Source organism: Balaenoptera physalus, assembly GCF_965194825.1.
Source record: "Balaenoptera physalus genome assembly, chromosome: 17".
NCBI lineage: Eukaryota > Metazoa > Chordata > Mammalia > Artiodactyla > Balaenopteridae > Balaenoptera > Balaenoptera physalus.
Window position 1 is genome coordinate 16,536,338 of NC_138895.1, and position 23,794 is coordinate 16,560,131.

The window sequence follows — 23,794 nt, forward strand, 5'->3', positions numbered from 1 at the left end:
GTTTGGAAGAATCCTTGTTGAGCCACACAGTTTTACAAGACATGATTATCAGATCTGAGAGCAGTTCTCCCAGACTCTAAAGTTCTCTAATCAAGAGAACACGGAGCAAGCTTTCTTGCATGCCTCAGGCTACAATTCAACATCCTCAGCAGTAGCATCTTCAGAAGTCAGGAAGGGCCGTGTCCCAGCAATGAGACCACAGGCTGACCAAGAGTGCCCAGCACAAAGAAGGTGTTTAGGAAGAAAGCAAGCTAATAGTGTCTGAGGACCTTCTGATCCTCAGCTGTGCACTGTTGACTAAATCTGACATATCCTGCCCCAACCACTCCCCCATGCCCCAGGCTCACCTTCCAAGTATCTCCTTGCCTAGTCCAAGTGGATGTCTAATGGGCATTTCAAACCAGTATAACACTGAACTCTCCATTTTCCCTCCAAATTAGTTGTCCCCATCTCAACAAATCTATGACTATTCTCCCGGCTGCTCAGGACAAAACCCTGAGCCTATTACTTACTGCCTGCCAGCACAGTCCAATTAAATCCTAATTCTCTATCTGCAATTGTAATAGGGAAGAACCTTTTGTATTCTACTACAAGTTAATCACTAAAGGGATGTCACCTATAAGCTTAAATTATACATAATGGCCCATCTCTGGGAACCCTGCCTCCCAGGTAATGAGCATTAAGCTAAAATACCTTTGTTTAGCTCACAGGGAATATCCTGAGCAGGCCCACCTGTGAATGACTGCAGGGAGGAAGAAATGAACACATCCCTTCCAGAGGCTGATGGGAAACAGGAAATGTTTGACTTTACTCCCTCCCCTTTCAGTATAAAAGAAGACTGAATTCTAACCCAGGCAAGATGGTTCTTTGGGACACGAGTCCACCATCTTCTCGGTTTGCTGGCTTTCTGAATAAAGTCGTTATTCCTTGCCCCAACAACTTGTCTCTCGATTACTGGCCTGTCGTGCAGTCAGGAGTACGAGCTTAGACTCAGTAACACAATAGAATCCATCATCCAATCAGCTTCTCCATCTGCACTGCTAATGCATCAGATCACCCCTGAAACCTCCTCTCTGTTCCCCCACCCCTCTCCCCATACCATTAATCCTCCACACACAACCAAAGTAATCTAAAAATCTAAATCAGACCTTGTCACGTCCCCGTTCAAAGTCTTCCAAGGATTTCCTACGGCATGTGCAATGAGATTAACCCTGCTGACCATGGTTGGGAGGCGCTTTGTACCTGCCCTCATCCCAGCCCACACCTCTCTTGACTCTGCATCTCCAACACTAAGCTAGGCAACACCGGCCTCTTTGTCTCTCAAACATCAAACCCTTTCCTGCCTCTGTGCTTGCTGTTTCCTCTGCTTAGAACACTCTTTCTCCTGATAGGCACATTCTCAACTAGACCCTTCAGGTCATTCTGACCTCAGGCTCAAAGGGTCATGCTCAGGAAGAGTTTCCCCAACCAGGCTTTCTGAAGTTGTTCTCTTCCCAACCCCCATCAACTTATAAACAAAGGGTAAGCTTACATTTAAACATCTCAAATCATCCATACTTGAAAGAATATATACATTTGGCTTTGGGAAATTACAGAAGGTAAAAGTTTTTATCACATGCCCTAGTATGAGAAAACTAAACATACAAACAAAATACTATCGGTTGAAGTCTCAAAATACTACTGGTTGACACTTGTAAAAATAAAATTCATGATATTTGTAATGTTTGGTTTAGATCTTGTCAAGAATCCAAATGAAAAATTCTAAGCTGCCAGTGGCTTCTATGTTAGGTGTGAACTCCATCTGTAAACCAATAATTTATGGCCAGAGATTGACACGAGGTCATGCGGTCATAGGATGTTCACCACCTCTCTCTAAGCTGACCCCTTTCAATGGCTAACAGCGCACTGATCAAGACAACTCTCCTTACATCAATTTGGCCTCTAGTGACAAAGCTTTTAAAGACTTGAGACTCTCTGGGTGGTTTTCAAATGTTGGTTTCCTAAGTGCATGCCCTTTTCAACACTTTTGAGTGAGTTCCAGGAGCCAGCTCTCTTCCTTAGGAGTTAGTTGTAGGGAGATTAAAATGGTTCTGTTAAGATGATCTTCAAGACTCTTCATATTCATTACACTTTGATATTTCAGGCTTTTAAAGTAGTAGTTTTTGTAGAAATAGGGATAGTAATAGTATTAATAGAAGAAATAATATAAAAAATCACAACTAATATTTATTGAATCCTTATTATGTGCTAGCCACAAATTACTTATTTTGAATGACTGATTCTATGACCTTATTTTTTTTATAATCTGTGTTTCTGTTAATTGTCTTCTTCTCACAGAAAATTTGTTCAACAATAAGATGGGGCATATTGTGTTTTACAGATATCTTATTTCTGACAGACATTCAAATGGTGGAATATTCTTGCGCTTACAAATGTGCATTTTTCCAACCCTTTTTTGGATTAGGTGTAGCTTTAGGGTTAAAAGAAGGAAGGTTGCATTGTGAAGCTCATTGATCATTTCTCTCCTTTCACCTTCAGACACCTACACATCAGGTGCTCAATATGTATTTACTGAAATAACCATTTATTGAAAGAATGAATTACCTGCATAAAATCTGTAAAGACAGCATGACCATTTTACAAGTATCAATTTTAACACTTAACTGTGATACAAATCTGGAGTCACCAAGACACAAGAATTCACTTCCTAAGGCTTCACACCAATAGCTTCAAGGATCTAAGACTTACAATAGTTATTTCTTTCAAGATTAAAAAGATGAAAAATATCATATTCACAGGATATTTCAGAAATTACTTAAACGCACTTTAAATAACATGATTTTTACATGGGAAAGGTTTATGGAACCACCAAGCAATCAGAAAGGATTTCCAAGGTTTTGAGAAACCCAAATGCAGAACATTGAAATTGAAGTTGTACTCATAGAAGGTGATCTGTAACATTATTCTGTACCTATACCATCAAGATAAATATTGTAACGACTCAGAATTGGACGTATTGGTCCTTTGTCATTCATAGGCCTGATTTTACAAACCATTCACGTAAATTTAGCCCCATAGCAAAGGGACTAATAAAGACATTCATAACAGGTGCTTTGAAAATAAAATACTAACACTGGTAATCACGGAAGACAATATCAAGCGCAATATTTGCTCCATTGAATACATTGGGAATAAAAAGAATAAAAGGACGTGACAAAAAAATACAACGCAAAAGACCTTTCTGTATCATCCATATATTTTACTATTTCATCCTAGAATAGTATCCAATCACCTGTATTCACTGGGGTCTGAAATAAGAATGAATGTAATTGCATAAAGTTTATCTCATTTTTAAGAGCCTAAAAAGAACTCCTTCTGTTTGTTCATTTATATGTTCTTGTTGTACATATATATTTGACTCTTTCAATAAATCAAGTTATCTTCCTTTTTATATTTTAAATGTATTATTTAAAGTTAAGCCACATTCCCATTTGGATAAAAATATTCAATTCTAGGAATACTTACTCTAAAGAAATTAAAAACTGATGCCTTGTGGTACTCACCCTCCCATATCTGTTGGCGTAGGACCCAGTGAGCAAGGAGTGGAAAACGATGATTGTCTCGTCCAAGTCCCAGATGAACACCCTCTACAAAGGAAGAACCAATCACTGTGTCTTTCCCTTGGTTGAGAAACCTGCTATTCAGCTAACTTCAACATGAAAAGGTAGTCTTTAAATGGGAGACAAATGAAAAATGTGAATTTACTATTTTTTTTAAACACAGCTGTTCCAAAGGGTATCTCCTAGCTTTCCTCAGATATAACCTCAAATGAGGTACAAGAGGATAAATACATTAGCAACACTGACATAAATATAGGAAAAAAGACTACATGTCCTTTCTACTTCTGTAGTTGCTTCTTAGTCTTAGTTCCAAAGAAATGAAACATAAGCTAAAATGAGTTTGTTTATAACTTCTAAGACAGAGAGGGGCAATCAATGAAAAATCACTCAATTGATCTTTTCCTTATCTCTGCTCTCTGTTCATTAAGAAGTGTTCAAATAACTAATCTTGTGTTTTATTCTTATCAAGCCAAGTATTTAAAAATTGCACATAAAAACTGAAACTGTACATCATCTATTCACCTTAGGTTATCTATTGCGATGTTATCAAATGGATGATATATTGTTCCTGCCCAATTTTCTTCAGATTTCAGAGTTAACAACTTAAGTGGACGCAACACACATGCTCCTGACACACTCTTGGGGTATTTGGAATCGAATTATTGAAGGAACTCATTTCAAAAAGGTCTTTGAGATACCACAAAAGGCCTCCCAAGCCTGCTTTTCTTCTTCTTACCAATCCCACTTACACCAGTACATATTCATACACACAAGTTCTGCTGGAAATTTTCCATCTTTTCAGCTAAAAGAATCATGTTTTCTACCATCAGTTTCACTTGGGCAATAAAAAGAAACTTAATTCCAGTGGATTCAAGGCTATGAAATCTATCACCCTTTAAAGTTTTATTTAATCCCTCCTGCTTTGAACTCCACCAAAATATGTCTCATAAGGTGATAACCACTTCTGTTTAGAATATCCTGGGTTTTCCTTTCTCAATATACATAGCGTGTCTTTAATTTCCGAGTGGATTTTATTAAGCAGTTTTCGTACAACACTTAATTTAAATGGCAATGACAGAGCAGTACAAGAGAATTTTGTCAAAGCAGGATTATATAATTTATGATGTTTCATTAAAGAGGAAAAAAAAATGCTTTACTACATAGTTAAAGTAGAAGAGAAAACAGAAATAAATAACTGCTTTATCTTCAATATGGAAAAAAAACTGACTTACTTATAGTTACTATGGAACAGAATGCAGTAATAAAGGCATTTGGACACCTTGCTCACAGCAGGTATACAGAATCACCAGTTAGCTACTAAAACACCTCACTATTTACTCAGGCCTTGGCAATGACATACCTCAAGATCAGAATCTGGCGGAGGAGAAGGATTATTGTTTCTTCGGCCCCGTCCACGTGACTTCCCATCTGAACCTCGACGCAATCGATCAGAATCTGAATCTTTAATGGGTGTTGACGGGCTGTGGATTGTACTGTACTCTGTGGAAATACAGCAAGGACTTTCATCTCTTGTTCTATCACCACGGTGCCAAGATTATCCTTGTTTTAATCCATAGGGAAGTCATTCTGCTCAAATTCTACATTATCTTTTACGGACATCAGTAAATAATTTAAGAGATAGTTGATGCTAGACTTGTTTGGAAAGAATGTGTGATTAGAAATAATTAAAAATTAATGGAAGGTGGGAGACAACAGATTGTACCAAGTGGGGGAGATTTTCTTTATGGTTCTCTGAGGTGAGACAACGTGTCCCCATCTCCAGGTCCAGTTGCTTCTCTCTCATCCCACAAAGAGCTCCTGGCCATACTGAGAGGTCCACACAATTGCCTTACCAGCCATGCTCCTGCCTACAGAAAGGCTTCTGGGGCTTCCCTGGTGGCGCAGTGGTTAAGAATTCGCCTGCCAATGCAGGAGACACGGGTTTGAGCCCTGGTACGGGAAGATTCCACATGCTGTGGAGCAACTAAGCCTGCACGCCACAACTACGGAGCCTGCGCTCTAGAGCCTTCGAGCCACAACTACTGAGCCCACGTGCCACAGCTACTGAAGCCCGCGTGCCTAGAGCCCATGCTCCGCAACAAGAGAAGCCACCACAACGAGAAGCCCGCGCACCTCAACGAAGAGTAGCCCCCCCAAAAATAAATAAATAAATAAATTTAAAAAAAAAAAAGAAAAAAAGAAAGGCTTCTGGTTCATGGAACGCAATGAAAAGAAAAACCCCTGGGCCAGGGAAAATGGAATCAGATGGATTTTTCTTTGAAAATTTAAAATTCTCCATTTTCTCCCTCATTTTATGTGAGAACAAGGGAGCGGCAAGATGAGGAGAGCTCATGTACGAGCCATGCCATACTCTACGGCATTCATCACAGGCTCTTCCTGTGTCTTCATCTCTTTGAACCAAATATCCCAAACCAGGCAGCACATTAAAAGTACGCATCTGGGAAACTCAGAAAAACCACAGAAATAATCGTAGAGAAACCACAAAATTAAAAACAACCCCCAACCAGCTCAGAGGAAGAGCTGGGCAGTGGTTGTGGAGTCGGGAAGAGACTCTTATCCTGTTTCCAGAATAAACAAAAAACCCTCTACTCTTAGCCCTAGGTACGTTCTTTTCATAGTCCATCCAATTCACCCATCAGACAGTCTCTACCTGCCCAAACTCCAGATGTGCCGGTGTGCTGGCTCTCCCCCAGCCTCTTTGCCACATCACTCTACTGGATATGGGCTGGAATCTCTCAGGCTAATAAGAGGAATGATTATTCTCACGAAGATGCTGATGTGACATTTCACCAAACAGAGAACTGTGGAGAAGAGCTAAAGACGTGGTAGCCTTTATTAATGTACTATCAGCTTTGACTCTACCAACAAGGCCTTCCATGTGTCAAACTGTGCGATCTCAGTATTACCTCCAAGTTGAAGTGCTTCTCCAAAGCCTTGTGAGTCAGGGTAGATAGGAATGGACTGTGACAGAGTAAATTCTGTTTCTAAATCACATGAAACAGCCCTATGTCTCTTGTTTAACCTGAAAACCTAACTGATTCCTATCAATTTTAGATGTAGCTTTTGCATGTCCTCTGGCATAGCAAACAAGATAGCAAACTTCCTCATATAAACTGGACATGTTATCCTTGAACCTAGAAACCACCATGATGACTTACAAGGCTCTTGGTTAATTACGGCCAGAAAATTCAAAACAACTGCACTCAATGCTCAATTTATGTTAATCGGGATGATTAACATAAATTCTGAGCTAACTCATCTCATAGAACTGTTAGAATACAGTGCCGCCTGGTGAACGATAAGCATTCTCTAAATCTATATTAGATTCTTTTCTTGCAGAGGTAGATGTTTGTGGCATCTTCTCAAGATGTTTCAAACCAAGCATCTCTCTTCCATGTTTTATAGAGAATTAGGAAGTTCAAATGAATTTATTTTTTATGGAGTTCATTAGATTCAAAGTTGTGTTTTAAAGAAAAAGTCTTGACCTCTTTTTTCTTTAAATATTCTGCGATCTACATCTCCATACAGAATCTTTATAGCCACCACCCTATACAGAACACACACCAATCTCTTTTAACAGTTTCAAAATGGAGCTGGACTTCAAGTACTTGTCTGTAAAGTCTATCCTGAATGGTGCTGAGCTCTCCAGCTTTGGAAGTTCATATCTGAGAAGAAGCTAAAGACACCAGGCAATGTGTCTCATCGCATTATTGCTTTACACCTCAACTTCCAGATAGTTTAGAGATAATTTTCTCCTCAAAGTAGTTTATCTTACCTAAGTTTTCTGAGCCTAGATTTCCTCCAGTTGATTGCCTATTCCTTTATTTCTTGGTGTTTACTTCTTTATCCCTTTTTTAAAAACTCAATTAAATCTTTAAAAATACATTCCATCTCAATTTGTTTGGAAATAGAAAAGCTATAATGAAATCAATTACTTACTTCTGTAAACCTCCCCCCAAAGAAAACAAATTCAATGATCAAAGTCTACAAGAAGACTTTTAAATCATGCTATGTAAAGTTTTTCCAGGTGAAGAAAAGAAGCCCTAAAAGATGGACAATCTGACAACTTATTAGAAGGAATATGAAATTTGAATAATGCAAGCTAGTTTTTTTCAAAAACTCCTCCTCTTTGTTTTACGAGGTAGAATTAAATGCTTCTACTCTCCTAACCAGCTATCCCGTCTCTTAGTTCTCCTTCCTCCTACAAGTACAAAACAACAAATAATTTAATCTTCTAATCCACTAACATCTCATGTTTCACTACAATCCTCTCTAAATTGTTCAACTTCACCCCCACTGAGATAATGGATGTGAAAACACTCAGAAGAGCATTCATTTAACAAACACTGACTGAATGTTCACACTATTCTAGGCACTGTACTAGGAGCCTGAAGTATAATGATGTATACCAAACAGATATGGTTCCTGCCTTCTTGGAGTTTAACATTCAGAGGAAGGCACTGATTCATGAATAAAAATGAGAGATTACAAAACACCTTGGAAAAGGTTATGAAACGGGAAAAGCAGAATGCTAGGTGACCACAGAGGAAGTCCATGTAACTCAGATTTGCAGGGTCATAGAAGGTTCCTCATGATGGAAGACAAACATGCCAATAAAAAGGGTATATAAATGCGCTCCAAGTAGTCACATGAGCACGTGTGAAGGTGCAGAAAGAGAGAGCATGTTGAAGAACTGAAAAACAGTCAATGTGACCTGACACTATAGATATGTACAGAGATGAGGCTGGAGTGGCAGGCAAAGAATTCAACAAGGGGCCGATGTCATCAAATTTACATTTTTAGATGGAGGACTCTAGCTCCAGTGTAGCAAGGGTCCTGGAGACAAATGAAGACTGAGAAAGGGAGACCAGTCGGGAAGATAATTCAGTCATCCAGGTGATGGATGCTGGTGGCCCAGATGCAGGTAGTGGGAATAAGGAAGAGTTACAGGTTCAAAGAGTCATTTGGCAGTGAAATCCATAACTAATGGGATAAAGAAGAAGGGGGAAGGTTGATGCTCATGCTAGTGGTTTGGTAACTAGGCAGACTGTAGTATGATCATGGGGCTTAGGAAGAAGGAGGGATGGAGGGAAAAATGTAGGTGAGAATTTGGGTCCAGCTTTGGACATATTGAAATTGAAGGTCAGCACATTTTTTTGGCAAAGAAGCAGATAGTAAATATTTTAGGCTTTGTGGGCTATGTGGCCTCTGTCGCAGTGACTCAACTCTGCCATTATGGTGCAAAAGCAACCCCAGACAGGATGTTGGTGAAGGAGTATGGGAGTATTTCAATAAAACTTTATTTACAAAGCAGATTTGGCTTGTGGGAGGATATAATTGCATTCATTAATGTAACTGTGTGACTACGAGATTCAAGTAAGTAACTCTGTTGTGACTGAGATTCAAGCAAGTGACTGTCACCTGACTTTTCTGGGTGGTAGCACTTCTTCAAACCTGTTAAATGGTAAATGGTAAAACTGTGTAGTAAAGACAGTTAAGTGAAACATGTTGCTGAACTAACTGGAGAACGAGGTCCAAAAGAAGGAGCTAATTCTGGGGGAGCTGATAAGTAGAAAAGGAATTCAATATATACTTTTTAAAAGGCCCTATCCCAGGTGTTAAGAGAGCTGAGCCATCATGCTGTCAAAACATCCCTGTCTTGAACATGCAAACAAAGCAAGAGGAGGACAGGATTTTGTTTTTCTCACGAACACAGTAACTTGACATGCAAAACAGATTACAGATTCTCCTCGGGTTGATATGGGCACCGACACCTCCCATCCTGGGAGGGATTCTGTGTTCTCACCTCCAACAGAACAGATCTCCGTGCAGGCACCAAGCCTAACGAAACCACTGTACGATGGGCACTGTTCCAGGTGTGCGACCTTGGGGACGCTTGTTTACTGGGCTCTTTGCAGTTGACTGAATCTGGAGGACACAGTGACAAATGACAGAAGCAGGCAAGCTCCAGTGACGCTGCATGATGAGCTAAGTTTGTTTATGAGGAAAAGAAAAACTCAAAGGCCCTGCCTGCCATGGTCAAGCCATACTGTTCACTATCCAGTCAGTCCTCTGTATCCTCAAGTGTAGCATCCACAGACCAAAAATATTTTTAAAAATTCCAGAAAGTTCCAAAAGGCAAGACTTGAATATGCCACGTGCTGCCAACTATTTACATAGCATTTCCATTATATCAGGTATTATATGTAATCTAGAGAGGATTTAAAGTATAGAGAAGGATGTACATAGGATATATGCAAACAACTACACCGTTTTATATAAGGGACTTGAGCATCCGTGGATTCTGGTATGGGGCGGAGGGAGCGTGTCCTAGAACCAATCCCCCAGGATACTGAGGGATGACTGTTCAGGAGAATTAGGAAATTAGGTGAAAGGGCAAATGGAAAAGGAGCACGTATGCCCTGCACACCGAACGCTTAGATTTTCCTTGACTTGCAGTCACCTCTGACAACTGAATCTGACAGCTATTCCTTCCCAGGCTCTCCCACAGTCACCCAACAACACTCTGTAAAACGGATTCTCCGCTCCTGTAAGTCCGCCTGGAATCAACCTCTCTAGTCCGAGATCCTCAGAGTTGAAAACTGATATTCCTGGACGTTTTCTGACAATGGTTTCTGACCAGTTTGAATTTGTAGCACGCTTGGTAAGCACTGATACTTCTTTTGAGATAATGATTGCTATGTATTCATTGCTTCCTATTCATGAAGAGGAAAATCAGTCAATGTCCATTTTGACATGGTGTATTGAGATAGAGAGCTAGCGATCTTTTGTCAATGTGAGCATTATATATAATGTATATTTGTGAACACTGCATACAATGTACAGTAGACATTTATACATTTGGTAAAAAGACCTGATTAAATTTGATTAGGCTCTTGACATTTATTTTTAAAGCTTGATAGTCTTTGACAGTAAAACAGAATAAATTAACGTTGTCACTTAAAACAATACAGTTGACAAGGCTCGTGTTACTTTGGGAACAATTAAAGATATAAAACTGGATAACAAGTAAACTAATTGTTCTTGATCGAATGTTCTAAACTAATGTTCCTGATCTTTCTCGATGTTCGCTTATTAGCAGATTGAAGTCATCCTGAATGAAAATGAAAATAAAGTAGTTTCAGACCATAAAAAACTCCCCGAAATTCCCATTACTCTCCAAACTCTAAAGAAATTCCAGTGGCGGCCTAAACTTCACGCTTGCACTGCCCGGTGACAGAGTCACTACCATAGAAGACAAATGCTCACAGCAGAGCACGGACATATATACATACACACACTCATTCAGCTAACTTGCTTTTTTTTTTCCCCCAATAAAAGGGGAACAATGTTGGAAAATGTCTTCAAAAAGACCTTTATAGATTGTTTTTTGAAAGCAATCCTTGAAACAAGTCAATTTTTAAAGCAGCTAAAAATTGGTCATCTTATCCTTGCCCTGGATCTAATCTTCCATTCATAACTGTCCTTCTCTGCTGGAGTTTGAGGAATGAATGGGGAGGATTTTCTTATGTCTTTTCTTTTTAAATTAGTCGTTAATGCCACATCTATACTGATAACGCACTGTAAACTCTATTGCCGAGTTTCAGTTTTTCCCACCTTCCCCTTTCCACTGTTGTGATTTGGGGAATTCTGACTCAGGAGACACCCCTAGCAAATGTTTTTGGTGATAAAGGTTTCTAAACAGCTCTGATGCATCTTCCGCTCACTTTCTTAGAATGCTGCTCTACCTTCACCTCTCTCCATCTGTGATGCCAGCAGCTTCTCTTTTGGATTTGATCTTTCTTTCTTAAACTTCTGAGAGAAAGGTAAACACGTAATGCTATCTTCTCAGGAAGTCCTAGCTCTGGCCAGTGCCCCTGGCCTACTGCCCACGGATGTGCTTGATCAGATTCGACTGGTAACTGTGTACCAGGCCAGCTCCATGGACTTGTGGCCTGAGCGGTCACAAGGGGTCCTGTGCTCAGATGGGCCCTGCACGTGGTTGAAGGCTCTGCTGTGTGGTTTTGAAAGTCTTGATCTATGAACAAAGGGCCTGCATTTTGTGCCCTAGGGCCCACAAACCATGTAGCCATCCTGTCTGTGGCTGCCACGAACAAATCCCTGAGCCAGTGGAACAAACGCCACTTTAGGATTATATGCTGAGACAGAGCACCTACTTTGCGCCAGGCAACGTGCTAAGCACTGGGGACCCAACCGAGCCGGATGGCGGTTCCTGCCTTCACAGAATCTCAATGCTGCCTATATTCATGACATACTGAGGCGTCGCAAGCGACAGCATGGGACAGCTTGACCCTCAGGACTAAGTCTCCTTCTAGCCTCAAGCAAGAAACCTGACTACCTGCCCCCTCATTCACTGAAAAAATAGAAGCACCCACTCTCCACAGTTTCCATGCCTGGGTAAACCCCCCCTGCCAGCACTTTTCAGGAACAGTCTCCTGCCCTCTTGTTAGGAAGGATGAATTTCTGCACTCCCAAGGCCAGCCCCTCATTTGGGCATGAGACCCCAGCCCCCTGTCACCTACTTCAGCCAGTGTTCTTACAGATCACTCACCTATGTATACAGGCTGGATATATTTCCTGCCTAAAAATACCCCCAAATCCTCCCTCTAGTTTCTGCCCCATTTCTCTATTACCCTATAGTGTACAGCGAAAATAACTGAAAGAATTGTATTAGCTGCATCAATTTCTTCTCCTCCCCCTCTCTTTTGAATCCATCCCAATCACGCTACTTTCTCCAACATGCCACCAGCATCCCTGCTCTGTCCAATCCAACGGCACAGTCTCGAGTTCCATTTTCTCAAGCCTTCGCCAGCATTACACACCGTGGCTCACACCTCACTCGTGGATGCTTACGTCCCTTGGTCCCATGCCTCCTCTGGCTCTCTGCGTTCACACTCGCTGCCCTGCTTAACTCATCCAGGCACGTCAGCTCTAAGTGGCATTTGTGCTGACACATTTAGGCCCTCAAGTAACCTACGAACATCAGACTTATTTATCCAACAACTTACTTGCCATCTCCCCTTCGGATTTCGAACAGGCATCTCAAACTCAAACGGAAATCCTGATGTCCTCAACGCCACCTTCTCTTCCTGCCATTTTCTCCATATCGATAAATGGCAGATGCACTTTTCTAGCTGTTTGGGCCCCAAAGCACGGTGTCACCCATGACTCCTCTCTCCTTACTTCTCACATTTAATCCACTGACAAATCGTGGTAGCTCTACCCTCTAATCCCCCTCAGGTCTGACTGCCATCACCACCTCCACCGCAAGCACCAAGCCTGGCCCCCATTACATCTCCCCTGGACCGCTGGAAGCATCTCTTACGTGATGGCTCCGTTCCCCGTCTTCCCCTGCCGCAGACCATTCTCTGCCCAACAACCAGACACATTCCTTTTAAATGTCATGACATCTTGTCACTTTTCTGCTTAAACACTTCTCACCGCACTCAAAACAAAATCCAAAGTTTGCCCCATGCCCACATGCCTGCTGTGATCTGGCCTCTCTGCCTCCCCACCCTCAGCCCCGACACTCTCCTCTGCCAATGGGCTCCAACCACACTGGCCCTCCTGCCACTCTCCGAATCCATGAATCACAGCCCCCCCGCCAGGCCTTGGTAGTTCTGTTTCCTCTCCCAGAACACTCTTCCCCTAGATATCAAGGTGGTTCTTTCCTCACCCCTTCCAGGTGTCTGTTAAAATGTCACCCTGCTGGACCACTCTTCTGAAACACTCCACCTGCCCTAACTCTCTTCTCTTTACACACCAGGTCATCCTTCCAGGCACTTCTGTCGACTAGATGCATTTTTATATTTACTATTGTCTGTGTGCTCTGGTAGAATGTAAACTCCCAGAGGGCACAGACTTCATTTTGTTCACTGCTGAGTCCCCCGTGTCAAGAACAGAGCCTGGAACATTCCGGAGGCTCAAAAAACATTTGTTGTTGAATGAACTAACAACCTGGCACATGGACCATCCCTGGTTCACAAAATGCACACGATCACCGATAATCCACGGGGTAAAATTTAATTTTAAACACTCTCTTAAGGAATGTGTCGTAAGTGAGTACTAATCAACGTGGCGTCACGCACTTTCAGGGAGGATCTGACAGAAGGAGAACTCAGACACACTCGGTTCCTTATTCTATCCTCTGGGTTCAGCTGACTTCATCCAGTGCAGAGCTAGGGGTAGACCTTACCCTTCACAGTAAAAGAAAAGTGAGGCCATATTTGGGTTGAAAAGTGGAGGGTAGATTGAACAGGGCTTCCTCTAGGCTTTGAGATGACTTCTCTCATTCTACCTGCCTTCTCTGCCTCATACACTTAACTGGACATGCCTTGGCTTTTCTCAGAGAGAGCGTCACTTCTCTATGCCACAAGCCTTGCTTTGCAGTGATGAGAACAGCGTCAGGTGGTCCAGCCTCTGATGGGCTCCTGGATGGGGAGCTTTGGCTGCCACCTTCTCCCAGAGGTTTGGGGCTGGGGGAGGGGAGCTGCCCAGGACCCAGGCTTGGCCACATCAGTTATGGAACCTGCACCGACTCTGAAAATATGACCTTCTTCTCTTTCAATGTTTGGGAAATGATCCACCTATGGAGGGGGTGGACCCTGCAGGTTTTGGTCCATCTCCACTTTTCTTAACTTACAGGACAGAACATGGAAAACTAAGCAGTTCAAATGTCATCACAGTGGACAGTGTAACCTACGAATCCAGATAGTATGATCTGAATGGGCGTGGTAAGTTGTCATTTAAACAATTATCTGCACATTATCTGGACTTCAGCTTCTCCAACAGTAAAATGAGGATGACACCATTATGAAGAGTAGGTAAGATAATTTTATGCTGCAGTATTTTGTACAACGTGTTAGTGCCGTCGTGTGAAGTGAACTGTTCCAAGTCACCTCCCGGGATTCTTATTGGTATCTTATTGGTAAAGACTGTCATAAAGTGATCTTCCAGCTTAGAAATGCTGTTCATCCTTCAGTGAAATGTGAGTATACTTTAAGTTTGTTCCGATGGAAATGATACCATCGTTGAGCTCATTGAAAAGGGTCTATATCTCCAGCCTTGGATGAATATCCCTTCCCTATCCTCTGTCCCTCACTCATTCCCATCTTCTGATGCTGAGGATAAATTTTACCTCCTTTATTAGTTTTTTCCCCAAACACTTTACATAAGAAATCTCTGGTTCCTGCATTCTTCTGGAGCACTTTGCTGCTTCTCCTAGCACTACACTGTTTCAACTCAACCTTTCTTAGGTTTGACTGTTCACACAGAATGCTCCTTAAGGACAGAGAATAACCCTGTTGCTCTCTGTATCCCCACTGAACCTAAGAGTACTTTGTAATTAAGAGATGCACAATGATGAGCTAAGGGCACGTTGGAGAATATCATCAAATCCTCATTCACAGGTGGCAGTAGAAGAAACCATGCTTTTTGCCCTTCCTTCAATTCTGGAACAGGAACAGTGTAACAAAATTTAATGGCAAGATTAAGGAATAAATCTCAACACAAACGTGCTTCCTCTATAACCTTTCTCAACATCACAGCTGAGTCAAGGGAGTTAATTAGATGAACAAATGTACTGAAACGGACACATTAGGGAAAACACTAAATGGGAAGCTGGAAAGAAAAGAGATCCCTCAGAAAGAAAATTCTTAGAATGCTCAGAACATTTAAGATGTCATCGGGGATGGAAAAGAAAAGAAACTACAGAAGTTGAAAACGATGTCAGAGGTAGAGAAAATGAATTCTTACCTTTGGGAAACATATTACAATTGGCAACATGCTTCTTTATATAAATTAGCTGAACTGAAATGAATACAAGCCTATGAATTAGACGAAGAGGTATGAGACTCTGGGCAGAGAGAAGAAGAGATGGAGACACGTGTGCTCTTGGGAGGTTATTATTATGAGAATCCTGAAGAGATTTTTGTGCGTACATTAACCAAAATGGCAGCATTTCAAAGATGGTTGTAATGTAGTTTGCAAAACAGGTGCTTCCTGAGCATGAGTAGTTGTGGTGAATCTTTTCTCTGGCCCTTATTCTTATTGAATAAAACATTTAAATTCTTTATTTTATTTTCTGAGTAATTTACATCCTACCTTTCTCCAAAAAGGGTCTAAGATACCCACCAAATATATACACAATAACTCTATAGCAGTCTTTTAAAACAATGAACGAGTGCATTAGACGAAACACTGGAGTGGGCAATGTAAATAAAATAAAGCTGAGAGGAGAGTGGTCAGCCCAGGTCTGCTTGCCCTAAGTCTGCAGTCAACACAGGCAGAGGCGCAAATAGTTCAAAGACTCATGGGGCATATAAGGTGAGACAAACCAATTTCTCTACAGAAACGAGAAGGAAATGCCTCATGGGACTGCTCATTGAGAAGGGTGTGTGTGATGCCGGGAACATACCCTCCTGGTAAATCAAACAGCACGTTTCACAAGACTCTGACTCCTAAGGCTGATTACACTGGACTCCGTATGGCTGACTCGGCGCTTCAGAGCACAGAACATGAACGGCAGGCATCTTGCTTATCTTAAGGGTAAAACTGAAAATATCTAGAAGAACGAGGCCATTATTTACCCTTCTGGCAGCTAACAGAAGCAAGTTTCCACTTGGGTTCTAGACGGCAGTGAGGGAGGAGCTTATACTGATGAGTTACTTGGAGGAGAGTGATTCTTGGCTGCTGGCTTGAGAGGAGACTCGAGCTTTTTGTTACTAAGTTAGCTGCACTGAGAATGGAAATGATGTTCCCCTGTGAAAATTAAGAGACATGTCCAGGGACGATTCCCAGATGGAAGGCCGCAGCCCTGAGGGAACGCCAGTGATGTTCCTCACAAAGCTATTTAGGACCCACAGAGACCTACAAAGTAATGGGCCAACAAGCCTCCAAAGTGACATGCCAATTTTATACTGGGAGATTTTTAAAGTGGGAGCTATCTATCTTGGCAACAAACAAACAACCAACCTCATCAAAGCCTTGAACAAATTACATTACATCATATAAGACTCTCAGTGAATATTACCTCAACAAAGGATAAGAGAAGACTTAAAGAAACTTTGATAACTTCAAGTGATCGGTCACAGAATCCTCCCATAAAAACTTGTGTAAAATAAGCCAAGGCCAAGTATACTTGTTGACTAGTCTCATAGAAGTAACCAGAAGTCAGAGACCAATAGGTATTAATTAATTTTAGAGAACTGCTTTGATTTCTCTATCTGTCTTCCATGACTATTGCTTCCCTTTCACGAATTACTAATGCAGGTAAATTAGGTCCTCAGACAAGGTCTAGTGACTAAATTAAGAGAACTTTATCATCGCTGGAGTCAGGCCATCATCCAATCTCCAGTACTCTATGGAACGACCTCGTAGAAACACCTATCATCCTTCTCACATGCTTCAACCTCTGGCTTAAATCCCCGACAGTCATTCTATGTGAAGAAAACAGGTGAGACACACTTTGAGGGCTTTATCTCTGAAATTACCACAATGTGCAACGCACTACAGTTATCGTCAAGAGGGGAGAACTCATCAGTTCCCGAGGCTGGGGACCTTGCCTTTCTTGTCACCTCTATGTCCCTGGCACCAGGCGCAGCGCCTGGCACACAGCAAGCATTTGTACATGTCTGTTGAACGCATAGCTGAAGAAACGAATATCTGAAAGCCTAGTATCTGTCAGTCATTTTGCCGGCCACCACATAATTTCATTCCCTCATTCATCTTATATACAAGAGTGGTATTATCCTCATTTCATAGAAAACTGATACACTAAAGAGCTAAGTGATGTGCCCGGAGTAAATGACAGAACCAGGATTCCAAGCCAGGTTAGCCCAACTCCGAATCCCTAGGTACCACTCCAGTTTCTCTCAATTATATTCCAAGGAAGTGTGTGGTGCCCAAGAGAAGTTCACAGATATGCCCTGTGGGGGTGGGTGGAGAGTGGTACCCAGGCAGGTGTGATTAGGAAACACTGTGCATTATATTCAATTCTCAGTGAATATTACTGTATCAAAGGATTACAAAAGACTGAATGTAAAGGAACCCTGATAACTTTAAACCTGACAACTTGTGTCCCTAACGGATTCCACCTTGGAACTCATTATAGGACATCCATCTCCATCTTCAGGAGATAGCAGTGCTGCCTGGGGCAGTGTGGATTTCCATACCACGTCATATCTCACAAGGCTGCCACTCCAACTTGCCATAGAGACATGTTGCTGATGGCAGGCCGCGTGGCTTTGGAAAAATTTAACCTTTCTGGATTCCTTATTCATAATCAGTAGAGTCAAAGTCTTAGGGAAAAGATCTATAAGGTCACTTCTAACTTTAAAATTGTTCAACTGCTCCAGGTGAAGTTACTCAAGTGGACTTGTAGATTAGAAAAGAGTTGCCAATTTTCAAATCAGCTATGTTCTAAATATTTTTACATAAGCTGTCTGAAACTCAGAAGCTATTTTCTCACAGAAACAATGGTAGACATGATTTCCAAACCAATCCATGATTATCAAGTCCATCAATAATCCAGGTGAAAACTGCACACACGCAACGTAAAACATTAGAAAACTGTACTCAAATACCGGCAGTTACATAAAAGTGAAAAATAGAAAAATTTGTCTTACATAATGGTTCTGAAGAAAATGCAATTTTAATTTTATAAAGTTTTCTAAAGGGGGTCACGTAAATATTTTCAAAAGTGTTGGAAGATGATTGTACTGGGTTAAGATGCCTGCTTTCACTTTAAAATGAATGGCTTCCCTTGAGACAAGAATATCATTATCCCTGTACTTAACACTCATCAACTGTCAGCTGTAAGTGGAGAAATAAAGACAAAAAGAAAAAGTTCGCAAGGTACAGAATGAGGTCCTTGCAGGGAAAGGGAAAGGAAAGGGTAAAGGGCTGTTGTGAATATCGTTTCCTAAGCAGGTCCACAGTAGGTAATTATTAAACAGGATAAATAGCGAGTAAGGACAGAACAGATGCAGGAAAGTAGAAGATAAGAAAGTGTACAACTGGTTGTAGGATCATTCAAGAGACCCACAAACTGATCTTATAATTCAGGAAATACAGTAAAAGATCACCTTAGATATATTACATACCATGTCCCTATAATTTCAGACAGACCTACGTTATTTTTATTAGCAAGTAGAGCTCATTCAAACATTGAACATATATTTAACTGAATGCCTCCTAATAGATGCCTTTGCTGAGTAATTATGCTCATATATGCTATGAATAATTAAAGAAAATGAACACCATATAGCTACTACCTTTTGTGACTCTTTGTTTACATTTTCATGTTTCCGCTTGTTTGAAATCTCAGACCCAGTGGTTTTAAGAAGCAGCATGCTTTCCTGATTAAGAACTCAAGTTTGAAGCCAAGCTTCCAGAGGTTAAATCCAGCACTGCAGCTGACCTCTCCTTGGCTTCCCTTGCCTGTAAAATGGGGATAATGATGACATTGCCTATTCTCTTGGACCTGGTAGAAACTAAGTCATGCACAAACAGTGCTCAGAATGCTGCTTGATACATAGTAAGTGCTCAGAATATATTCGCCATTGTTATATTTGGATATGAAATATAAAAAACAACAAAACTACATATTGACTTTTTCTCTGTATATTACTAAGAGAAAAATGTAGGGTACAGAATAGTATGTATAGTATTCTAATATCTTTAAGGAAAAAGAAAACTAATTAAAAGTATACATACTTGAGTATGCAAAAAAAAAAGTGCTCAGGGGCAGGTGCTATGTCTATGTTTATATAAGCAAAGTGTATCCGTAGAAGGATACACAAGAAACTCTGCGGAAAGAAACCAAGGAGCTGGGTGTAGAAGATGAAAGGGGTTTTACTTTTCTCTGTAAACCCTCGTGGACCTTTATAATTCTGTCCCATGCTCTTTTGTTATTATTCAATAAATGTAAAAGACATTCATTACACTTAAATTTTTTTTTGGCTATGAAGCTAGGAATAAAACTGATAGCCATTAATCATCAAAACTACCTTTATTGAAAAGTTAATCCCAAACTCATCCGCTAAACCATCCAAACCCAATTAAATGAGGTGGAGGGATGGCAAACACAGGTAACTTTCTATGTCCTTTTCCCCAGCAATCTCCAATTAAAAAATTGAATCAGTAAATGCTGATGTCCTTCCACTTAAACAAGAGAACTTATTACATTGATTTGTGTTGGCCCCGTAGGATGCTTAATACCAATACTTTACAAAAACAATGACTCAATTAGCTACAAAAGAAGATGAAATAATAAATGTTTGGGAGGTTAGTGAACTAAACTAATTTAATTAGCTCTATAATATATGCTTTCTGATTTTTCTTATTTATATTCAAATCATCTGTTACGTAAAAATATCAGAAAGAATGACATACTGGAATCCAAGTGTACTAAAATTGACTCTAAGGCATCCTGAGTTCATGCCAGCTAACTGAAAAAATTAGTGAAACCAGTAACGAGGCACAAAATGGGTAAATGCTAAAACAGTGAATTTTTCACTTCTTAAAAAGAAGTCCAAAATTCACAGGTACGGCAATTCATTTTTACTACATTCCTGGCAATATAAAAAAAGCGTGAATTTTATTTCCAAGAATTTTATAATCTCATTAAGGTTAACACTGTACATCCCCTGGGGGTTAAAAAAAAAAAAAAAAGAAAGAAAACAAATGCCATCAAGACAACCAAACACAAGAACGCCAAACAAACATCTGTTTTGTTTTCTCACATCTCAATAGCCTGGCTATTTCAGATACAAATATTTGTTTTGCTGACAAATGTTTCTAAAATGTTAGTTAAAATTGTTTTGCTGAATAGTTGCTTTTCGAGCTGAACAAACTGCAAACTCTTCCCAAGTCCACAAGGCATCTGTGGAAAGGAGCAAATATGGCCTAAAGATTTGCAAAACTGCTCACTTGGCAAAATATAGGAGTGAAAACGGAAGCTTATTGCAAACCTCAGTATCATATCTATAGCGAACAGACATAGACACGTTAGGTAGTATAGATGTGGCCCAAATGTCCTACATTCACAGGGAAGACGGCCGGCAGTTTAGTTTTTCATCCTGTCACACAGAATTCCTGTGAGAGCTCAGAGCGCTCCTGCCACTTTGCACAAGAATGTTCCCCTGTTTTTCATGCGCTTTGCTCTACTTTCCTGGGCCTTGGCAAGGATCAAAGAAGCAAAGGGAACAAATGGTTTCCCATGCATATTGAATTCCCTCTTATACTGATTTTTCCTCTGTCACTTGAAATTCAATATTGGCAAGATTCCTGTACATCACCTTAACCAGTAAATTGTCTGCACGCAGTCAGAGCATGAAAAGGTAGATTTCAACATCAAGTTTTTTGTAAGAAATTCAAATGAACAAATCCTTTGAAAAAGGAACTTTTCTATAGCATCCATGCTAAAATTCGTTCCTAATAAATACATAATTAGCTTTTATTTCACATTAACCTAAAATGATTATTTATCATTTACTTTTATCCCTCTCTCTCTGATTGCTTTGTACTATTTTAAAAATACAATGTTACAGGTGAATAGCCCTTTCATAAGAATTTGGCCTCAAAATTCCAGATTAACTTAATAACACCTAACATTTACTGAGCATTCAAGAGCTATGTGCCTGGGCTTCCCTGGTGGCGCAGTGGTTGAGAATCCGCCTGCTAATGCAGGGGACACGGGTTCGAGCCCTGGTCTGGGAAGATCCCACATGCCACGGAGCAGCTGGGCCCGTGAGCCACAACTACTGAGCCTGCGCATCTGGAGCCTGTGCCCCGCAACGGGAGGGGCCGCGATAGTGAAAGGCCCGTGCACCGCGATGAAGAGCGGTCCCCGCACCGCGATGAAGAGTGGCCCCCACTTGCCGCAACTAGAGAAAGCCCTCGCACGAACCGAAGACTCAACACAGCCAAAAATAAATAAATAAATAAATAAAGTAGCTATAAAAAAAAAATTTAAAAAAAAAAAAAAGAGCTATGTGCCTCATTTTCCTCATCTGTAAAATGGAGACATATAGTACCTAATTCATGGGTATATTTATAAGGTTGAAGGTAATATAATGTAAAGCTCTAAAGACAGTAATTGTGTTTTTACTATGTATTATTATTATGATCACTGTCATAATTATTATGAGATGTTCTAAGAGATTTTGGACAAGAAAAATGTTCTCAAGCCAAATTATTTAAATATAGCACAGTAACTGGATTACAAATGAGTGTTCATATTTTGACATATGATAAAGAAAAACATTTTTTAAAGAATGGCTTAAGTGTTCTTTTGATAAAAATCAATTAAAAAATTCCTTCATGAATAACTCTCGAGTGGTTAAATCATTTTTTAACCACTTTTTTAAAAAAACGTATTCAATTATGTTGGTAACAACATGCCTTAAGATTTTAGGGTTCAGTACAAGGAAATAATATACTCTTTACACTTCAGTGGCTAGGAGGGATGAGCGTTTAGATATTAGCACAAAAGGGAAACATCCTAAAATGTCTTTTTCTTTTTTTATTTCTTACCTCTATATGTTTTTAAACATAGAAGAAAATCAGTAACTTTGCAAAGAAAAATATTTTAAAAAGAAATTTAAAATTTAAAAGAAATTTTTCTTTTAAAAGTTTAAAAGAAATTTTAAATGAAATCCATCATTTAAAAATTAAAGTAATATTGGATTTAATTTTAATATTACTTAGATTTGGATAAGGAAAAAAAAAAGAGTTGACTGTGACCAAAATTATCTTATATAGATAGTAGAATTTGAAGGGACCATGTAACACCCTTCTCTCAGAAACTAAACACATTTTCTAAGAACTGAAAGCCATTTAATTAGGAAGATGTGAATAACTATGGCTGTAACAAATGATTCTTACTGTATACCATCAAATTTTCTAAAATTTTTCTCCAATAGGATGTTTATAAATATACACCTCTTTGAAAGGGAGGGCTTCAATGATAATGAAAATAAAAATATTTTGAACTAAATGAAAATGAAAAAAAAAACCCTATCAAATATTGTGGGATGCAACAAAAGCAGTGCTTAGAGGGAACTTCATAGCATTGTAAGTGTATATTAGAAAAGAAGAAAGACTTAAAATCAATCATCTAAACTTCAAACCTTAGAAAACTAGAAAAAGAGGGGCAAATGAAATCAAAAGTAGGCAAAAGAAGGGACTTCCCTGGTGGCGCAGTGGTTAAGAATCCACCTGCCAATGCAGGGGACACGGGTTCGAGCCCTGGTCCGGGAAGATCCCACATGCCGCGGAGCGACGAAGCCCATGCGCCACAACTACTGAGCCTGCACTCTAGAGCCCATGAGCCACTACTGAGCCCGCATGCCACAACTACTCAGGCCCGCACACCTAGAGCCTGTGCTCCTCAACAAAGACAAGCCACCCCAATGAGAAAAGCCTGTACACCACAATGAAGGGTAACCCCCGCTCGCCACAACTGGAGAAAGCCCACGTGCAGCAACGAAGACCCAATGCAGCCAAAAATAAATAAATAAATTTATATATATATAAAAAAGTAGGCAAAAGAAATACTAAATAACAGAGAAGCCAATGAAATTGAAAACAGGAAAACAACAGAGAAAAATCAATAAAACTAAAAATTGGCTCTTTGAAAAGGTCAATAAAATTAATAAAACTCTAGAGGGTTAACCAAGACAAAAAGAGAGAAGATAAAACTTACTAATATCAGAAATGAAAGAGGGGGTCCATCATTAGCAAGCCCATGGACATTAAAAGGATAAAAAAAGAATATTATGAACAACTCTATGCCCACAAATTTTCTAGACCATAACATAAGAGAAAACCTATGGTTTGGCAATGAGTCTTTAGATACAAAACCAAATGCATGTTCCATGAAAGAAAAAAAAATGATAAGATGGAGTTCATTCAAATTAAAAACTTCTGCTCTGCAAAAGGTAATGTTAAGAGAATGAAAAGACAAGACACAGACTGGGACAAAACAACATCTGATAAAGGACTTGTATCCAAAATATACAAAGAACTTTTAAAATTCAACAATAAGAAAACAAACAACCTGATTAAGAAGTGGGCAAAACATCTGAACAGATACCTCATCAAAGAAGACACACAGATGGCAAATAATTACA

At 40.1% G+C, this 23,794-nt stretch overlaps 1 protein-coding gene across 6 annotated transcripts in view; it reads right to left on the reverse strand.

The window, feature by feature from the left end:
* The window catches only part of EYA1 (EYA transcriptional coactivator and phosphatase 1), a 325,931-nt gene that overhangs the window by 70,076 nt on the left and 232,061 nt on the right, over nucleotides 1-23,794 (reverse strand). For all 6 annotated transcript variants that reach the window (XM_082432589.1, XM_082432593.1, XM_082432591.1 and 3 more), the window contains 2 exons: nucleotides 4,981-5,120; nucleotides 3,564-3,647 (listed from right to left, as the gene is read on the reverse strand). In XM_082432589.1, coding sequence (XP_082288715.1) covers nucleotides 3,564-3,647; nucleotides 4,981-5,120 — 224 coding nt within the window. The remainder of the gene's footprint in view (nucleotides 1-3,563; nucleotides 3,648-4,980; nucleotides 5,121-23,794) is intronic.